Here is an 18,054-nt window from a genome sequence, read left to right on the forward strand (position 1 = left end):
CTGGGCGCGGTGGCTCACGCCTATAATCCCAGCACTCTGGGAGGCCGAGGCAGGCGGATCACGAGGTCAGGAGATCGAGACCATCCCGGCTAACACAGTGAAACCCCATCTCTATTAAAATTCAAAAAAATTAGCTGGGTGTAGTGGCACACGCCTGTAGTCCCAGCTTCTCGGGAGGCTGAGGCAGGAGAATGGTGTGAACCCGGGAGGCGGAGCTTGCAGTGAGCCAAGATTGCACCACTGCACTCCAGCCTGGGCGACAGAGCGAGACTCTGTCTCAAAAAAAAAAAAAAAAGAAAGTAGGCCAGTTAGTAACCCTACAATGGACTCTAAGTGTTCAAGTGAAGGAAGAGTGGCATGTTCCTCACTTTGAATCAAAAGCTAGAAACAATTAAGCTTAGTGAAAAAGGCATGTCAAAAGCTAATACAGGCCAAAAGCTAGGCTTCTTGTGTCAGTTAGCCACATTGTGAATCCACACGGAAAGTTCTTAAAGGAAATCAAGAGTGCTATTCTAATGAAAAATGAGTAATACGAAAGCAAAACAACCTTATTCCTGAGTGGAGAAAGTTTTAGCGGTCTGGATACAAGATCATAACAGCCATAACATTCCCTTAGGCCAGAGCCTAACCCAGAGGAGGGTCTTAACTCTCTTCAATTCTATGAAGGCTGAGAGAATTGAGAAACTGCCGCAGTTTGAAGCTAACATGAGTTTTAAGGAAGGAAGCTGTTCTTCAGTACATAAAAGTGCAAGGTAAGGCCGGGCACGGTGACTCACGCCTGTAATCCCAGCACTTTGGGAGGCCAAGGTGGGCAGATCTCCTGAGGTCAGGAGTTTGAGATCAGCCTAGCCAATATGGTGAAAATACAAAAGTTACTAAATTACTACTAAAAATACAAAAATTAGCCAGGTGTGGTGTTACGCACCTGTAATCCCAGCTACTCAGGAGGCTGAGGCAGGAGAATTGCTCGAGCTCAGAAGGCGGAGGTTGCAGTGAGCTGAGACTTTTCCACTGCACCACAGCCTGGGCGACTCTGTCTCAAAAAAAAAAAAAAAAAAAAAAAAGTGCAAGGTGAAGCAGCATGTGCTCATGTAGAAGCTGCAGCAAGTTATCCAGAACATCTGGCTAAGATACCTGATGAAGATGGCTACACTGAACAATAGATTTTTTTTTTTTCTGAGACGGAGTCTCGCTCTGGAGGGCAGTGGCGCGATCTCGGCTCACTGCAAGCTCCACTTCCTGGGTTCCCGCCATTCTCCTGCCTCAGCCTCCCGAGTAGCTGGGACTACAGACGCCTGCCACCACGCCCGGCTAATTTTTTTTGTATTTTTAGTAGAGACGGGGTTTCACCGTGTTAGCCAGGATGGTCTCAATCTCCTGACCTCGTGATCTGCCCGCCTTGGCCTCCCAAAGTGCTGGGATTACAGGTGTGAGCCAACGGGCCTGGCCAACAATAGATTTTTAATGTGGATGAAACAACTTTATATGGGAAGAGGATGCCATCCAGGACTTTCAATAGCTAGAGAGAAGTCAATGCCCAATTTCAAAGGACCAGCTAATTCTCTTGTTAGTGGCTAATGTAGTAGCTGTCTTTAAGTTGAAGCCAATGTTCATTTATCATTCTGAAAATCCTAGGGCCCTTAAGAATTATGCTAAATCTACACTGCCTGTGCTCTAACAATGGAACAAGAAAGCCTGGATGACAGCATGTCTCTTTAACAGCATGGCTTACTGAGTAGTTTAAGTGTACTGTTGAGAACTACTGCTCAGAAAATATCACTCACTGCTCATTGACAACCCACCTAGTCACCCAAGAGCTCTGATGGGAGATCTACAAGGAGATTTATCTTTTCATGCCTGCTACATAATATCCATTCTGTAGCCCATGGATCAAGTAATCATTCTGACTTTCAAGCCTTATTATTTAAGAAAATACATTTCATGGCTGGGCATGGTGGCTCACACCTGTAAAAAACACAAAAATTAGCCAGGCATGATGGTGCACACCTGTAATTCCAGCTACTCAGGAGGCCGAGGCAGGAGAATCACTTGAACCTGGGAGGCAGAGGTTGCAGGAGAGACTCTGTCTCAAAAAAGAAAAAAAACCACACACACACGCAAAACTATCAAAATTGCATTGCATGCTACAGAGAAATATTTTGTGAAAGGAAGGCTCAATGTGGCAAACTTCATTGTCTTATTTTAAGAAATTGCCACAGCCACTCCAACCTTCAGCAACAACCACCCTCATCAGTCAGTGGCCATCTACATGGAGGAAGACCCTCCATGAGCAAAAAGAATACAACTCACTGAAGGCTCAGATAATCCTTAGCATTTTTTAGCAATAATTTTGAAATTAGGTATGTACAGTTTTTTTTTGTTTGTTTTGTTTTGAGACGGAGTCTCGCTGTCGCCCAGGCTGGAATGCAATGGCGCGATCTTGACTTACTGCAACCTCCGCCTCCCGGGTCCAAGTGATTCTCCTGCCTCAGCCTCCCGAGTAGCTGGGATTACAGGCATCCGCCACCACGTCCGGCTAATTTTTGTAGTTTTAGTAGAGACGAGGTTTCACCATGTTGGCCAGGATGGTCTTGGACTCCTGACTTCAGGTAATCCACCCGCCTCAGCCTCCCAAAGTGCTGGGATTACGGATGTAAGCCACCGCCCCCAGCCAGGTATGTACTTTTTACACATAATATTATTGCATACTTAACACACTACAGTGTAAACATGACTTTTATATGCACTGAGATATGAAAAAAATTCGTATGACCTCGCTTTATTGCAGTGGTCTGGATCAGAACCCGCAATACTTTCGAGGTATGCCTGTATGTTGGTCATTTCAATATGATGCAGTCATGTTACAGGTCTGTCACATAATGGTAGGGAGACAGAAGATGTAGGTTCTACTATCAGTAGAACTTCCAGATGGCTTAAGAAAAAAAATCTGTAAACTAAGAGGGTTGGCATATAGTATTCCTGTTTTCCAGCTTTACCATTCTTGCTTCTATAATTCTGTGATTATGGACACACAACACACACATACGTTCAAACCTCCATTATAATAAGAATTTTAAAGCATAATATTCATTAGCATATTATTGCTAACATGGATCTATTTTAAGACTAGAAAAAATATTCATAGTCATTAGTAAAGAAACGCCACTAAAAATAGCTTAGAAATATTTAAATGCAGGCCGGGCACAGTGGCTCACGCCTTTAATTCCAGCATTTTGGCAAGCCAAGGCGGGCGGATCACCTGAGGTCGCGAGTTCAAGACCAGCCTGACCAACATGGGAAACCCTGTCTCTACCAAAAATACAAAATTAACTAGGCATGATGGCACATGCTGGTAAACCCAGCTACTAAGGGAGGCTGAGGCAGGAGAATCGCTTGAACCCGGGGCGGGTGGCGGAGGTTGCAGTGAGCTGAGATCGTTCCATTGCACTCCAGCCCTGGGCAACAAGAGCGAAACTCCATCTCAAAAAAAAGAAAAAGAAAAAAAGAAAAGAAATATTTAAATGCTTCAGTGATTTCGATATTTTATTTCGAATCGCGCCGTGGGAATAAGGAAATATATACAAAATGATACAGCACGGCGTCCTGGGATCCTTCTAAGTCTGCGCCAGTATTTAAGGATAATAATTAATCGCGCTGTAACTGCCTTTGCATTGGGCAAACCGGGGTTACTCAACTGCTGCGGGAGGGGGGCGGAGTGGAAAGGGGCCCAGAGCCGGGTCTGAGGCTTTAACAGAAGAAGCAACGGCGGGACGACGTCAAGCCCTGGCGCGGCTGTGGGGGCGGCGGCCAGCGGAGGGGCTGGGGGGGGCTGCAGGCGCCGGGCGCGCCAGGCCTGGGCCGCAGCCTCGGGAGCGGGTGTGGCGGGCGCTGCGTCCGCTCAGGCCGACTGTCTCCCGGCGCGAGTCCGCCCCGTCCCGCCTCTTCCCCTTACCACGTAGCCCCCCCACACGTAGAGGAAGTTTCCGTCCACCACGGCGCAGTGGCCGCTGCGTTCCTCCGCCACACAGAACAGCTGCGAGTCCGCCATTCCCGCCGTCGCTGGCCCGCCGCTTGCCGCGCCACAGCCTCTGCCCGCCCGGCGGCCTCGCCTCCAGTCCCGGCTGCTCCACGCACGAACGGAATGCGGCGAGGGTCGAGATTGGTGGGAAGGCGGAGCCAGTGCGTCTGCGACGTCCCGCGGCTCTCGCCCAGGAAGGCGAGCCAGGGGCCGCGCGGCTGCGGAGGGACGTTCTGGCTTCCTAGCGGTGGGGAAGGGGCCTGGGCTTCCCACGCGCAGATTCCTTCTCTGTTGAAATTGTGTTTTGGCAGTACAGCCTCATTTAGTAGTCAGTCTGTAGTCAGATTCCTTTATTATCTCAAAATGTCTTTTCTCCAGTTGGTTTGTCCAGCACTGTAATTCGTTGTTAACGCCTCTTAAGACTCTACGTCTTTTTTACTCTAGCTTCTCTCCCTTCTCTCTTGTGCCATTGGTTTGTTATATGGATTAGTTTTCTTATTTTCCTACAGCCATACCACCTTCTGGGTTTGGTTCCTCAATGTCGTTTCCCATTAACTTGTGCATCCTTTCCCCGTATTTCTTTTAGGCTGGAAGCTGTATCTAAAAGCTTTATTAGATTCTACTTCAGATTTTTTTTTTTTTTTTGGAAAATACTTCATATTGCATCACATTAGAAGGCACTTAAGTCTGGTGCACTTTAATGATTCTTTGTATTGTTTATTTTTGATGATACAAATAAACAGAGTATCTGCTCCTTTTCTTACACAAAAGGAAGTATATACAGTGTTCCTTAACTTTCTCTTTTCACTTGACGATCCATGTCAGGGTACAGCGGTCTCCTCAGTCCTTTTTATAGCTTCATAGCACTCCACTGATTGGATGTGTCACAGATTCTTATTGATGGACATATCGGTTATTTCCAGGTTTTTTGGCTATTATAAATAATGCTGCGATGAATAACGTTATGCATATGTTATTTTGTATTTCTACAAGCCTACCTTTGGAGTAGAGTTCTAGATGTGGAATTGCTGGGTCAGAGGATAAATGCATATTTAACTTTACAAATGTAACTGGATTTCCCTCAATAGGAGTTTTGTGCCAGGCGCAGTGGCTCACGCCTGTAATCCCAGCACTTTGGGAGGATGAGGTGGGCGGATCACTTGAGCTCAGGAGTTTCAGACCAGCCTGGCCAACCCGGGCAATCCCGTCTCTACTAAAAATACAAAAATCAGCCGGGCGCGGTGGCGCATGCCTGTAATCCCAGCTACTTGGGAGGCTGAGGCAGGAGAATCACTTGAACCCGGGAGGTGGAGGTTGCAGTGAGCCGAGATCGCACCACTGCACTCCAGTCTGGGCGACAGAGCAAGATTCCTTCTCAAAAAAAAAAAAAAAAAAAAAGAAAGAAATTCAAGATAGACAAAAGTGATCTATGATAATAGAAAGCAGAAAAGTGGTTATTTGGGAGTAGGGAGGGGGAGGGGATTGATGGAAAGGAGTACAGGAAGTGTTCTGGAGTGATGAAAATGTTCTGTATCTTGATCGAGGTGGTGGTTACATGGGTGTATACATTTACTGAAATGCATTGAACTGCATACAGATATGTGCATTTTACTTAGTGTAAGCTATATGTCAATTATAATTCTCACTCCATCACTTTATTGTTACTAGTAATATTGGTATTGTATTTTTGAAATGGAGCACTTGTCCTCCTGGGCTGTAGAGTCTGGTGGAGTCTACAGACCAGCAAACACACAATTACCATACCGTGCAGTAAGTGTGAAAATAGCAAACGTCCAGGGCACCTTGGGTCTACAGAGACCCTTTAACTTAGATTGAGGGGAGACAGGGAAGGTTCCTGAGAGAAAGTAGAGTCTAAGCTAAGAACTGAAAGATGAATGGAAGTTGTTCAGGGAACTTTCATTCGTGAGAGGGAAGAGTCAAGGATATGCCTAGTTTACCAGCTTGGTCACTGGGTGGAAGGTGGGTGGAGCCCTTCACTAGGTTATTGAACATGGGAGGAGGAACAGGTTTTGGTGGGGCGGGGGGAGGGCAGGGGCAATGGTGAGTTCATTTGGAGGCATATTGAGTTGGATTTGAAGTCTAAGAGAGCTAAGGGCTAGAGATAGGGATTTTGGAGTCATCAGCATATAATTGTTCACTTAAGTATTGGGACTTTGTGAGCTGGCCAGGTGAAGGAGCCATAGAGGAAGAAGTTGAAAATGTATGAGAGAAAGAGAATTATGATTGGGAAAATTTATGGGAAAAGGGGAATTGTGAGGTCAGATTGTGAGAGAAAGCTGGGCAACTGGAATTATTTTCTCTCCAATTTCTTAATATAAAAAATAGCAAACCATAAACAGTTGAAAAAATAGTTCAAGGAGTACCTGTGTATCTTCCACTCCAGGTTAATAATTATTAATAATACCATACTAGCTTTATGTTTGTTGGAATGTGTCTTTTTCATTTTGTTAAATTATTTGAGAGTGGGAGTGCCTTATGGAGAAAATACATGTGATAAATAAGCTTCCTTCAGCTATGAGTTATAGGGCTTTCGGCCCTGAGTACAGTGTTAACGAATCACAATATAAAGATGTCTTTAAATAAAAACACACATAAAACAAGGTTATATATTGTTCAGTTGATGCAAACAGTGTCACCAGAGGCTCACAGGAACCTAATTCTGTACTTCCCCTAGTAGCAATGGTTTAGTATTCAATAATTATTTGTTGGTGGCTACTTATAAAATCTAACTATCACAGGTACAGTAATGAGAATTAACTATATGTCTTTCTATTCCTATTTCCTATCCTTTCTTACATAAAAATTAAAAATTTCTTTGTACTTTTTGTCCTTGAAAAATATTTCACTAAATAAAGAGAACTGTGTTCAAAAATCACTTGTGATGTTATGTTACCAATTTAATATACAATTAGGTGTATTAGTTTTAGTATGCATTCAATTTTAAGCTCACCTTTTTATTTTCTATTTGTTGAATATGTAAAACATACACATGGATTAAAAGTCTCACTGTAAAGAAAGTTTCCACTTTCATCCCTATCCCCTCACCTCTTTATAGTTAACCATTTTTGTGGTCTCTGGTTTAACCTTCCAGAGTTGTTTTGTTATTGTTGTTTTGAGACAGAGTCGCGCTCTTGTTGCCTAGGCTGGAGTGCAATGGCGCCATCTCGGCTCACCGCAGCCTCCGCCTCCCGGGTTCAAACAATTCTCCTGCCTCAGCCTCCCGAGTAGTTGGGATTACAGGCATGTGCCGGCTAATTTTTTTGTATTTTTGTAGAGACGGGGTTTCTCCATGTTGGTCAGGCTGGTCTCAAATTCCCGACCTCAGATGATCCGCCCACCTCAGCCTCCCAAAATGCTGGGATTACAGGTGTGAACCACCGCGCCCAGCTTTTTTTGTTTTTGAGACAGAGCCTTGCTTTGTTGCCCAGGCCGGAGTGGTGGCAAGATCTTGGCTTACTGCACCCTCAGCCTCCGAGGCTCAAGAGATTCTCCTGCCTCAGCCTCCCCAGGAGCTGGGATTACAGGCGCGTGCCACAACGCCTGGCTAATTTTCTATTTTTTTGTATTTTTTTTTTTGGTAGAGATGGGGTTTCACCATGTTGGCCCGGCTGTTCTCGAACTCTTGGCCTCAAGTGATCTGCCGGCGTTGGCCTCCCAACGTTCTGGGATTACAGATGTGAGCCACCGCGCCCAGGCCCAGAGGTTTTTTAAAATACAAAAACAAATACATGTATTTTTGTTTCCCTTCCTTCATTAAACTTTGCTCTTTTTAAAAAAAGAAAAAAAACCCGTATACGTTGGAGGTCACTTTATATTGGTACTGTGAAATCATCCTCCTGTTTTATAAGCCGCGTGTTTACTTACAAGTACTCCATGGTTTAGTCAACTCATTGGAGCAAGCGTTTTGAAGTGTGGCAGATTGACAGTCTACTTGAAATCAGAATAACTGAGTTCAAATCCTGACTCCACCACTTAACTCGTTGTTTAATCTTGAGCAAGTCCTTTACCATTTTTGTTTGTCAGTTTTCTCATCTGTAAAATGAGGCTGTTGTGGAAAAGACAGTAGACAGCTCATTGAGCTGTCATGAGCAACACATCAATTCACACATTTAAAGTGCTTATGATAGTGCATGGCGCAAACGAAGCCCTCAAGTTAAATAAAAATCGGGGTAGGTGGGAGCGACGGAGATTTATAACAGCTTCCGGTAAATGTCGCGGCACAGTATTTCCAGAGCTTGTGCGAAGTAGGGAACCCAACAGCTCTCATGGCCTCGAAAGAAGGGGGATCCTGTGTCCAGGAAACTCGGCCGCAGTCGTGCAATCTCTAGGGCAGCGGTGAGAGCGCTGTGGCTGGCTCAACGCAGCCCGACACCAGGGAAGACGCTCTGGCCCCCAGTTTCCCCGCAGCAAAGGAGCGCGAGGTGGTCTCCCCTTTCAGCCTTACTCAGTCCGGGGATGCGAACTGCTAGGTCTGAGTTGCTGAGGCGCAGGCGGCGGGAACCAAGCAGGGATCTTAACAGGGTCGAACGCGACCCGTGCCAGGGCCGGGGGCGGAGCTGGGCCGGGGCGCTCCTGGGAAGAGGCGGAGCTGCGGCGGTGGCGCCAAATCGCGAATATGGCGCCGGAGCGGCTGCGGAGCCGGGCGCTCTCCGCCTTCAAGTTGCGGGGCTTGCTACTCCGTGGGTGAGTGGGCTCGGGCAGCTTGAGGGGCGAAAGGGAAGAGCTGGGGCCTGGCTGCCTCGTGCGGCAGAGGGACGCACCGCGGCGGCTCCCCGCGCGCCGAGATGGGGCTTGACCTTAAATGACAGAGTTCTAAGAAGCAGCTGGGCGCGGTGGCTCACCCCTGTAATTCCAGCACTTTGGGAGGTCGAGGCGGGCGGATCACGAGGTCAGCAGATCGAGACCATCCTGGCCAACATGGTGAAGACCCGTCTCTACTAAAAATACAAAAATTAGGTAGGCATGGTGGCGCGCCCTTGTAGTCCCAGTTACTCGGGAGGCTGAGGCAGGAGAATCGCTTGAACCCAGGAGGAGGAGGTTGCGGTGAGCCGATTTCGTGGCACTGCACTCCATCCTGGCGACAGAGAGAGACTCCATTAAAAAAAAAAAAAGTTCTAAGAAGCGAGGTGGATCTTGAGGCTGCCATGCCTTCTTTGGTTTCCCCGACCCATGCGAGGAGTTTAATATTTCTTCTAGGCGGGCCGAGGCTCTTCTGCACGTGTCAAACTGAGCCCGAGAAGCTGCAACCTGTCTATGGCAGCCAGTTATTAGCATTGTGACCTGGACAGCTCTCAGGCTCGCGGGAGGGTTGCTGAGACGTAAGATCAGAGACCCGAGAAAGCCTACTTGCACGTCTGCAGTTGCCAATTTATGTGAAAGTCAGGTTTCCTGGGCATATCCGTGTTTTTGAGGACCTGTAGAACATATGAACCTTTCCAAGATTTCTCTCATTAAATGTGCTCCGTGTTTTAGAGTTCTGTGTGTGTGTGTGTGTGTGTGTGTGTGTGTATTTTTTTTTTTTTTTTTTTGAGACATAGTCTCACTCTCGCCCAAGCTGGAGGGCAGTAATGCGAACTTGACTTACTGCAGCCTCAACCTCCTGGGCTCAAGCAGCTGGGACTACAGGCGTGGGCCACCATACCTGGCTAATTTTTTGTTGTTGTATTTTTTGTAGAGATGGGGTCTGGCTATGTTGCCCAGCCTGGTCTTGAACTCCTGGGCTCAAGTAGTCCTCCCGCTATGGCCTCCCAGAATGCTGGAATTACAGGCGTGAACTACTGCGCCTGGCCTAGAACACAATATTTTATACATATTGAAATACCTGCTGGACTGGATATACCTCTCTGTATCAGTTTTTATTGCTTTTGTGTGTGTAGATTTTTGGTTGTTTTTTGTGAGTTTTATGAGACTTTTAACCGTACTTTGGGTTAGTAGTGGATATGCCTTGGGGGGAAAATAATGAATTTTGTTCAGTTGGTCCTTGACATTTTGAAAGCATGAGCAACTGATGAATTAACTTTCTTTTCGCTGATAATTTGACCTAACATTAAGCTTTTGTTCATTAATTATTTCAGTCATAAGTATACTTAAATCTGTTAGCTGCAAAGCACTGTGCTGGGGTAAGGGGGTGCAAGAGAGAGCAAAAGCTTTGTAGGGGGCAGATAGTGTATTCTATTGCTGTGTGACAAATTACCCTACAACTTAGAGGCTAAAACAGTACACGTTATTTCACATTTTCTGTGGGTTAGAAATTCAGGTGTGGCTTAGTTGGGTCCTCAACTTCAGGGTCTTTTCACAAGGTTGCAGTCAAGAGGGATCATCTCAAATGTTGCCCAGGCAGCATTCGCTTCAAGCTCATTCAGTTGTTGGCAGGATTCAGTTCCTGATTGCCTGGCAGGCTGTTGGCTGGAGGCTACCCTCAGTCCCTTGCCATGTGTGCCCCCAGCATGGCTTCATCGAGAGAGAGAGTCCGCTAGTAACTCTGAAGTAACCTAATGAAGGAAGTGACATCTTGTTATTTTTAAATTTTTTCTTTTTACTTTTAAATTTTACTTTCAAAATTATAGTACAGTAAGTTATTCTCTTTTGCTATATTCTATTTTTAGAAACAAGTTACTAGGTCCAGCCCACACTTAAGGGCAGGGGATTACATAGGTGTAACTACCAGGAGTAATGGATTATTAGGTGCCATCTTAGAAGTCTGTCTACCATGGATATTAAATGACTATTTTACAGCTATTTAATCTCAATTGTGAAAGGGATTCCAGGAAAGAAGTGCTATGAGAGTGTATGATAAGGTGTATAAAGTGCCCTAGAGTCAAGGAAGAACTTCACTGCAGAAGTGGTTTGGGCTGACTGTTAAAGAATGAGCAGGACTTGGCTGGGCGCAGTGGTTCACACCTGTAATTCCAGCACTTTGGGAGGCTGAGGTGGGCGGATCACGAGGTCAGGAATTCGTAGACCGGCCTGACCAACATGGTGAAACCCTGTCTCTACTAAAAATACAAAAAAAAAAAAAAAAAAGCAAGGCGTGGTGACACGCACCTGTAATCACAGCTACTCAGGAGGCTGAGGCAGGAGAATCGCTTGAACTCAGGAGGTGGAGGTTGCAGTGAGCCGAGGTTGCGCCACGGCACTTCAGCCTGGGCAAGAGAGTGAGACTCCGTCTCAAAAAAGAAAGAAAGAAAAAAAAGGAAAGAACAGGACCCGACTAGGTGGAGAGAAGAGTGGGAGGAAATGGCCATATAAGGACCCTGAAGCAGGAGAGTGCCAGGAAGGCCAGGGACATGGTATGAGCTTAATGGGATTTGGCAGGGGCAAGATCCTGTATGGCTTTGCAGGCTTTGGTCTATGCTAAGAACTGTCCCAAGATGCACCCAAAATGTATATGATTTTGGGGACTCAGTGGTCAAATATTTATGGACCACCTTCAAGTGTATTTAGAACTCTGTGGAAGGATGGCACAGAGTTCTAAGTTACAGTTTTAAAGTTATCTATAATAACTCAGTTCTCAGTTATCTATAATAAATTGGAGAGATGCAACACCTACACACAAAACAACTAATAAGCAACCCAATATATAGAACAATTAGTGTTATGACTATAACAATAATATGTGAAATGTTAAGTTGTGTGCTACAAATACAGAATGGCATGTAATTAGCTAATTGTTTCATATTGTAATCAGCAATAATATTGATGTGAGGTGTAAAGTTGTGTGCTACAAATACAGAATGGCATGTAATGGCATGTAACTAGTTAATAATGTTCATTCTGATCATTATTGGGATTTAAGTAAGGAATTAATGTGATTTTATTTTATTTATTTATTTTTTTTGAGACGGAGTTTCTCTGTCGCCCAGGCTGGAGCGTAGTGGTGCGATCTCTGCTCACTGCAAGCTCCGCCTCTCAGGTTCACGCCGTTCTCCCTCCTCAGCCTCCCGAGTAGCTGGGACTACTGGCGCCCGCCACCATGCCCGGCTAATTTTGTTTTTGTATTTTTAGTAGAGATGGTGTTTCACCATGGTAGCCAGGATGGTCTCGATTTCCTGACCTTGTGATCTGCCCGTCTTGGCTTCCCAAAATGCTGGGATTACAGGCGTGAGCCACTGAATGCCCAGCCGTGATTTTTTTTTTTTTTTTTAAATGATGGTCAGACTCCATGAAGCAGGTGGCAATGCCTTACCATATGCAGTATTGTCAGGCCCGAGGGCCTCTTCCATCTTTGTCAAGTGGAGTGCCAACCTCTCCTTTCGTATAACACAAATTCATGTGATTTTAATGAGTGTTGCTTCTATGATTATATTCAAATGTCATAGTTTTTTAAAGCCTTTTTTTTTTTTTTTTTTTTTTGAGACAGAGTCTCGCTCTGTCGCCCAGGCTGGAGTGCAGTGGCGCGATCTCGGCTTACTGCAAGCTCTGCCTCCTGGGTTCACGCCATTCTCCTGCCGCAGTATCCCGAGTATGTGGGACTACAGGCACCCGCCACTATGCCTGGCTAATTTTTTTGTGTTTTTAGTAGAGACAGGGTTTCATCATGTGTTAGCCAGAATTGTCTCGATCTCCTGACCTCGTGATCCGCCTGCCTTGGCCTCCCAAAATGCTGGGGTTACAGGCGTGAGCCACCGCGCACGGCCAAGCCTATTTTTTTTCTTATTTTACAATTGAAAACAGTGATTATTGGAATTTACTTTGATCAAGTGCATTATCAAATTAAATATATGAGCGTCTGTTATGTTCAGGATATGGTGCTTGACATTGAAACAGATGGACTCTTGCCTTAAATGTAGGGTAGTACGTAATACAAAGCTAATGTGATATATCAGATCTAAGGTATATGTAAATGGGATTTTTAACAATTTCAGAAGAAAGGGGAGATTGCAGCAGGTAGAGCTGGTCTAGGAAGGCTTCTTAGAGGGAGGATGTGATTTGAGGCTTTATGTTAGCAAGGCATAGGAGGATGATTTTGTTCAGAAAGCACAGGAAAGATGAGTACTACTTGAAGAGAGAAGTTAGTGGTTCTTCCTTTCAATGCCAGATTGATGAGTGTTTGCTGCTTTTTGGCAGAAAACTTTTAGCCTTTAATTACTAATTACCTGCCTCATTTTTTCTTTCCTTTTCTTAGTGAAGCTATTAAGTACCTCACAGAAGCTCTTCAGTCTATCAGTGAATTAGAGCTTGAAGATAAACTGGAAAAGATAATTGATGCAGTTGAGAAGCAACCCTGTAAGTAATATTTTCTGATAACTCCTAAATTGTTAATATAGTTCTGCATCTTCAGTTAGATGTATAGATTTAAATTGAAGTTGAGGCTTCAATATTAAGATGTCCCAGTGTTATAAGATGTATGCATGGTAGCATTTCTTCCCAAGGGGTAATACCTTTAGTTTAATTTTTTTCTTTCTTTTTTGGGATGGAGTCTCGCTCTGTTGCCCAGGCTGGAGTGCAATGGCGCTATCTTGGCTCACTACAACCCCCACTTCCCTGGTTCAAGCAATTTTCCTGTCTCAGCCTCCTGAGTAGGTGGGATTACAGGCACACACCTCCATGTCAGGCTAATTTTTTGTATTTTAGTAGAGACGGGGTTTCACTGTGTTGCTCAGCCTGGTCTCGAACTCCTGGGCTCACGCAGTCCACCCGCCTCGGCCTCCCAAAGTGCTAGGATTACAGGCGGGAGCCACCACGCCTGGCCTTCTTTTTTATTTTTTATTTTTATTTTTTTTTTGAGACGGAGTCTTGCTCTGTTGCCCAGGCTGGAGTGCAGTGGCGCAACCTCGGCTCACTGCAAGCTCCGCCTCCCGGGTTCACGCCATTCTCCTGCCTCAGCCTCTCCGAGTAGCTGCGACTACAGGCGCCCGCCACCACGCCCGGCTAATTTTTTTTGTATTTTTAGTAGAGACGGGGTTTCACTGTGGTCTCGATCTCCTGACCTCGTGATCCGCCCGCCTCGGCCTCCCAAAGTGCTGGGATTACAAGCGTGAGCCACTGCGCCCGGCCTTCTTTTTTATTTTAACTGTTGATGACATCCAAACCTTTAGTTTAGTTGGAACCTCAGGATGATCCCCAAGGGCCCTTTTATAGTTCCTCTCCCCCGGTGGAGGTGTCACCACTGTGTTTCCTGCACTTGGCTTCTGATTTTGATCTGGTCCTTTACGGTCACTTTGTCTCTCCTAGTGGCTATTACCATGTCTTATTTAAGTCAGGTACTCCTAAATGTTTGGGAGGAAAAAAAGAAGAGTAAAGTAAGCAGAGCTGCCATCTCTTCTTGATTTCTTCAGGGATTTTTTTTTTTTTAATAGAATGGCTAGTCATTTTAACTTAATTTTGTAAGTCTAAGTTAAAGGGCAGAGACAGTAACTTTTCAATAAAAAGCAATTCTACTAATGCACTGATAATGAATATACTAAACAGAGTTGGAAAGCATTTTACTGAAAGCAGACTATAGAAAATAGACTTTTTTTTTTTCCAAGAAAGAGTCTTGCACTGTCACCCAGGCTGGAGTGCAGTGGCATGATTTCGGCTCACTTCAACCTCCGCCTCCTGGGTTCAAACGATTCTCCTCCCTCAGCCTCCCGAGTAGCTGGGATTACAGGCATGGGCTACCACGCCTGGCTAATTTTTGTATTTTTAGTAGAGACGAGTCTCACCACGTTGGCCAGGCTGGTCTTGAACTCATGACTTCAGGTGATCACCCACCTTGGCCTCCCAAAGTGCTGGGATTACCGGCGTGAGCCACTGTGCCCGGTGAAAATAGACATTTATACAAAGTTATATAATGCTTGTGATAAGAATAAGTGGGGCCAGGCATGGTGGCTAACACCTGTAATCCCAGAAGTTTGGGAGGCCAAGGCTGGTGGGAACGCCTGAGTTCAGGAGTTCAAGGTCAGCCTGGCCAATGGCAAATCCTGTCTCTACTAAAAATACAAAAATTAGCCAGGCATGGTGGCAGGCGCCTGTAATCCCAGCTCCTTGGGAGGCTGAGGCAGGAGAATTGCTTGAACCCGGGAGGCAGAGGTTGCAGTGAGCTGAGATTATGCCACCGCACTCCAGACTGGGTGACAGAGTGAGATTCCGTCTCAAAAAAAAAAAAAAAAAAAAAAAGAATAAGTGGATTTCAAGAAAAGCACATTCTATAAAAGATGGTCATTTTTTTCTTGAGTATACCAAAGTTATGAAACATAAGGTGACCCAGGAAGGTAGAGGTTTGGGAACTCCTTCAAGGCATTTCCTTTCTACACACTGCTTCCCTCCTCTCCCCCGCCCCCCCTTTTTTGTTTTTTGGTGAGAGGGGGACAGAGTCTCACTCTGTCACCTAGGCTAGAGTGCAGCGGTGCCATCTCGGTTCACTACAACTTCTGCCTCCCGGGTTCAAGCAATTCTTCTGTCCCAGCCTCCTGAGTAGCTGGGACTACAGGTGCGTGCCACCCAGCTAATTTTGTATTTTTGGTAGAGACAGGGTTTCACCATATTGGTCAGGCTGGTGTTGAACTCCTGACCTCAGGTAATCCACCCACCTTGGCCTCCCAAAGTGCTGGGATTACGGGCGTGAGCCACCGCGCCCGGCCCCTCCTCTCCTTCTTCATGTTGTTTTTTGGAAATTCACATCTGTTGAAACATTCCCAAAGAAGCTAGAATGGGGCCACCAATACATGAACTAAACCGCTGTTCCACTGTTTTATGATTTGCAGTCCATTTCAGCCGTATACTTGGGGGAGTTTTCTGAGACACCTCTCTATTCAACCTGTCAGTAAAACTGTATCAGCATGTTTCCTCTTGCCACTGCCACACTGCCATAGGGATTCAGGGACCTTTTTGTTAAATACTTAATACCACAAGCATGGGCCTGGAAAGAAGAAATGCTCTTCCCCTCGGAAAAAAAGTCTGATATTTATAGCACCCTGAGGATAGAAGTGGGTATGGCTCACTCTCCACTTGATCTTAGCCAAAAGTCTGAGAAGTGCCGAGTTCACTCTTAATGTTATATAGATGCTAGTCACTTCAATTATATAGGAAGAAACATACTCTGTGATACAGGATAAATGGTTATTATATCTCACTGTCATTCCTAAAGGCAGAATTTTACATATACCTTTGCTTAAAAAATTCCTTTACAGTTGAAAATTTAGAAAATGGTACTTGTCTCACGCCTGTAATCCCAGCATTTTGGGAGGCCGAGGTGGGCGGATCACGAGGTCAGGAGATCGAGACCATCCTGGCTAACGTGGTGAAACCCCGTCTCTACTAAAAATACAAAAAATTAGCTGACAGAGCGAGACTCCGTCTCAAAAAAAAAAAAAGAAAATGATACTTGTCCCTGTGTACATTGATTTAAGATGGCACATGGTATTTTGCTTGACAACATATCAAAGTGATTAAAAGAGCCCACTCCGGAATCAGTCCTGGGTTTTTGTCGCTTTCTATCTCTTCTAGTTTTTGGGCAAAATTTTCAACCTCTTAAAGTTGTATTTTCCCTATCTATAAGATATGGGCATATTAACATCAGTCTTACAGGACATCTACACAATGGAATAATACTTGTAAATAAAGTACTGAGCATGGTGCCACACATTTACTCAATGCTTAATAAGTGGTAGCTGCTATTGTTACTATTGTTACTATCATGCTCATTGAAATTGAGCAGTTATGATGATAATGTTATACTAATGTAACCTTATTAAAACTGGGAGCTTAGGGATTTTTTTTTTTTGAGATAGTATCTCACTCTGTGGCCCAGGCTGGAGTGCCAGTGGCATGATCACAGCTCACTGCAGCCTCCACCTCCCTGGGCTCAGGTGATCTTGGCCTCCTGAGTATCTGGGACTACAGGCATGTGCCACCACACCCAGCTAAGTTTTGTATTTTTTGTAGAGATGGGGTTTCACCACGTTGTCTGGGCTGGTCTCAAACTCCTGGGCTCAAGCCATCCTCCTGCCTCGGCCTCCCAAAGTATTAGGATTATAGGTGTGAGCCACCGACCGTGGCTCAGAAATGTTCTTTTTTTTTTTTTTTTTGAGACAGAGTCTCGCTCTGTCACCCAGGCTGGAGTGCAGTGGCGCAATCTCGGCTCACTGCAAGCTCCGCCTCCCGCCTCACCCTCTCCGGTAGTGGACTACAGGCCCGCCACCACCCCGGCTAATTTTTGGTTTCACCGTGGTCTCGATCTCCTGACCTCGTGATTCGCCCGCCTCGGCCTCCCAAAGTGCTGGGATTACAAGCGTGAGCCACCGCGCCCGGCCAGAAATGTTCTTATAACTAACCAGGGTTTAGAAAATTAAGGCATTTGACTGTATATTAAGGTATTGTAACTTTGAGTGTGGAAAATTAAGGTATTTGAGATAAGGCTTTTGTTATGGTTCTGACCTAACACTTTTTTTCTCCAAAAACTGTATAATGAGAATCTCAGTATTAATATTTGCAAATTATTTTTGGGAAAAGAGCTGTCTGTGGAAAGAAATAATTTTTTTTGTTTTTAAATTTTGACTTTGAAATCCTCTTTTCAGTGTCATCAAACATGATTGAACGATCTGTGGTGGAAGCAGCAGTCCAGGAATGCAGTCAGTCTGTTGATGAAACTATGTATGTGGGTACAGTTAACTTTTTTCCTCCTTGGAGGTGTTATTGAGTACTTATTTTTAATTATTGTCTTGGAAAATTATTAGTGATCAACATTTCCACAGTGGTTACTATTGTTATTTCTGTATGTCTTTTTAAATAATGGCTTTCTTTGCAAACCTCATTATTAAATGACTCATCTTTACTGGTTTTTCCTAGGATTTGAGGTTACAATGTTGCTTGTACCATTCATTACTAACTTTTGCTGCCTACCCAACCGGTCAATCTGACTTTTTATTCTGTATGCTACAAATGAGTTGAATTGAAATGAATATTCGGAAGTATAATTTACTTTGCTTTTAGGAAAGTACCATGTCTAGAGAAGTTCAGCAACTTTACTTGGTCACATGGTGAATGGCAAATGAGGGTAGGACCTCAGTTTTGTGACTCTACTATGTCATGTT

At 44.9% G+C, this 18,054-nt stretch overlaps 2 protein-coding genes and 1 non-coding gene across 10 annotated transcripts in view; 1 reads left to right on the top strand and 2 right to left on the bottom strand.

Moving 5' to 3' along the window:
* KLHDC1 (kelch domain containing 1) overlaps window positions 1–4,137 on the bottom strand; it is a 64,790-nt gene extending 60,653 nt beyond the window's left edge. For both annotated transcript variants that reach the window (XR_004252706.2, XM_032179993.2), the window contains exon 1: window positions 3,953–4,137. Coding sequence is in view for 1 of the 2 variants with exons in the window: in XM_032179993.2 (XP_032035884.1) it covers window positions 3,953–4,048 (96 nt within the window). In the remaining variant the exon portion in view is untranslated. The remainder of the gene's footprint in view (window positions 1–3,952) is intronic.
* Window positions 4,138–8,643: 4,506 nt separating this feature from the next.
* Window positions 8,644–18,054, top strand: part of POLE2 (DNA polymerase epsilon 2, accessory subunit) — a 46,237-nt gene continuing 36,826 nt past the window's right edge. For 3 of the 7 annotated variants that reach the window (XM_032134840.2, XM_032134841.2, XM_058429523.1), the window contains exons 1-3: window positions 8,645–8,722; window positions 13,164–13,264; window positions 17,539–17,614. In XM_032134840.2, coding sequence (XP_031990731.1) covers window positions 8,655–8,722; window positions 13,164–13,264; window positions 17,539–17,614 — 245 coding nt within the window. In that variant the 5' untranslated portion in view covers window positions 8,645–8,654. Of the gene's footprint in view, window positions 8,996–13,163; window positions 13,265–17,538; window positions 17,619–18,054 lie in introns of those variants that run through there. The other 4 variants (XM_032134838.2, XM_032134839.2, XM_058429524.1 and 1 more) reach the window with 3 other exon arrangements.
* LOC116456481 (U6atac minor spliceosomal RNA) lies at window positions 12,180–12,302 on the bottom strand. Its single transcript, XR_004244706.1, has one exon. It is a non-coding gene; the product is annotated as a U6atac minor spliceosomal RNA (small nuclear RNA).

Source organism: Hylobates moloch, unplaced genomic scaffold (genome assembly GCF_009828535.3).
Source record: "Hylobates moloch isolate HMO894 unplaced genomic scaffold, HMol_V3 SCAFFOLD_16, whole genome shotgun sequence".
NCBI lineage: Eukaryota > Metazoa > Chordata > Mammalia > Primates > Hylobatidae > Hylobates > Hylobates moloch.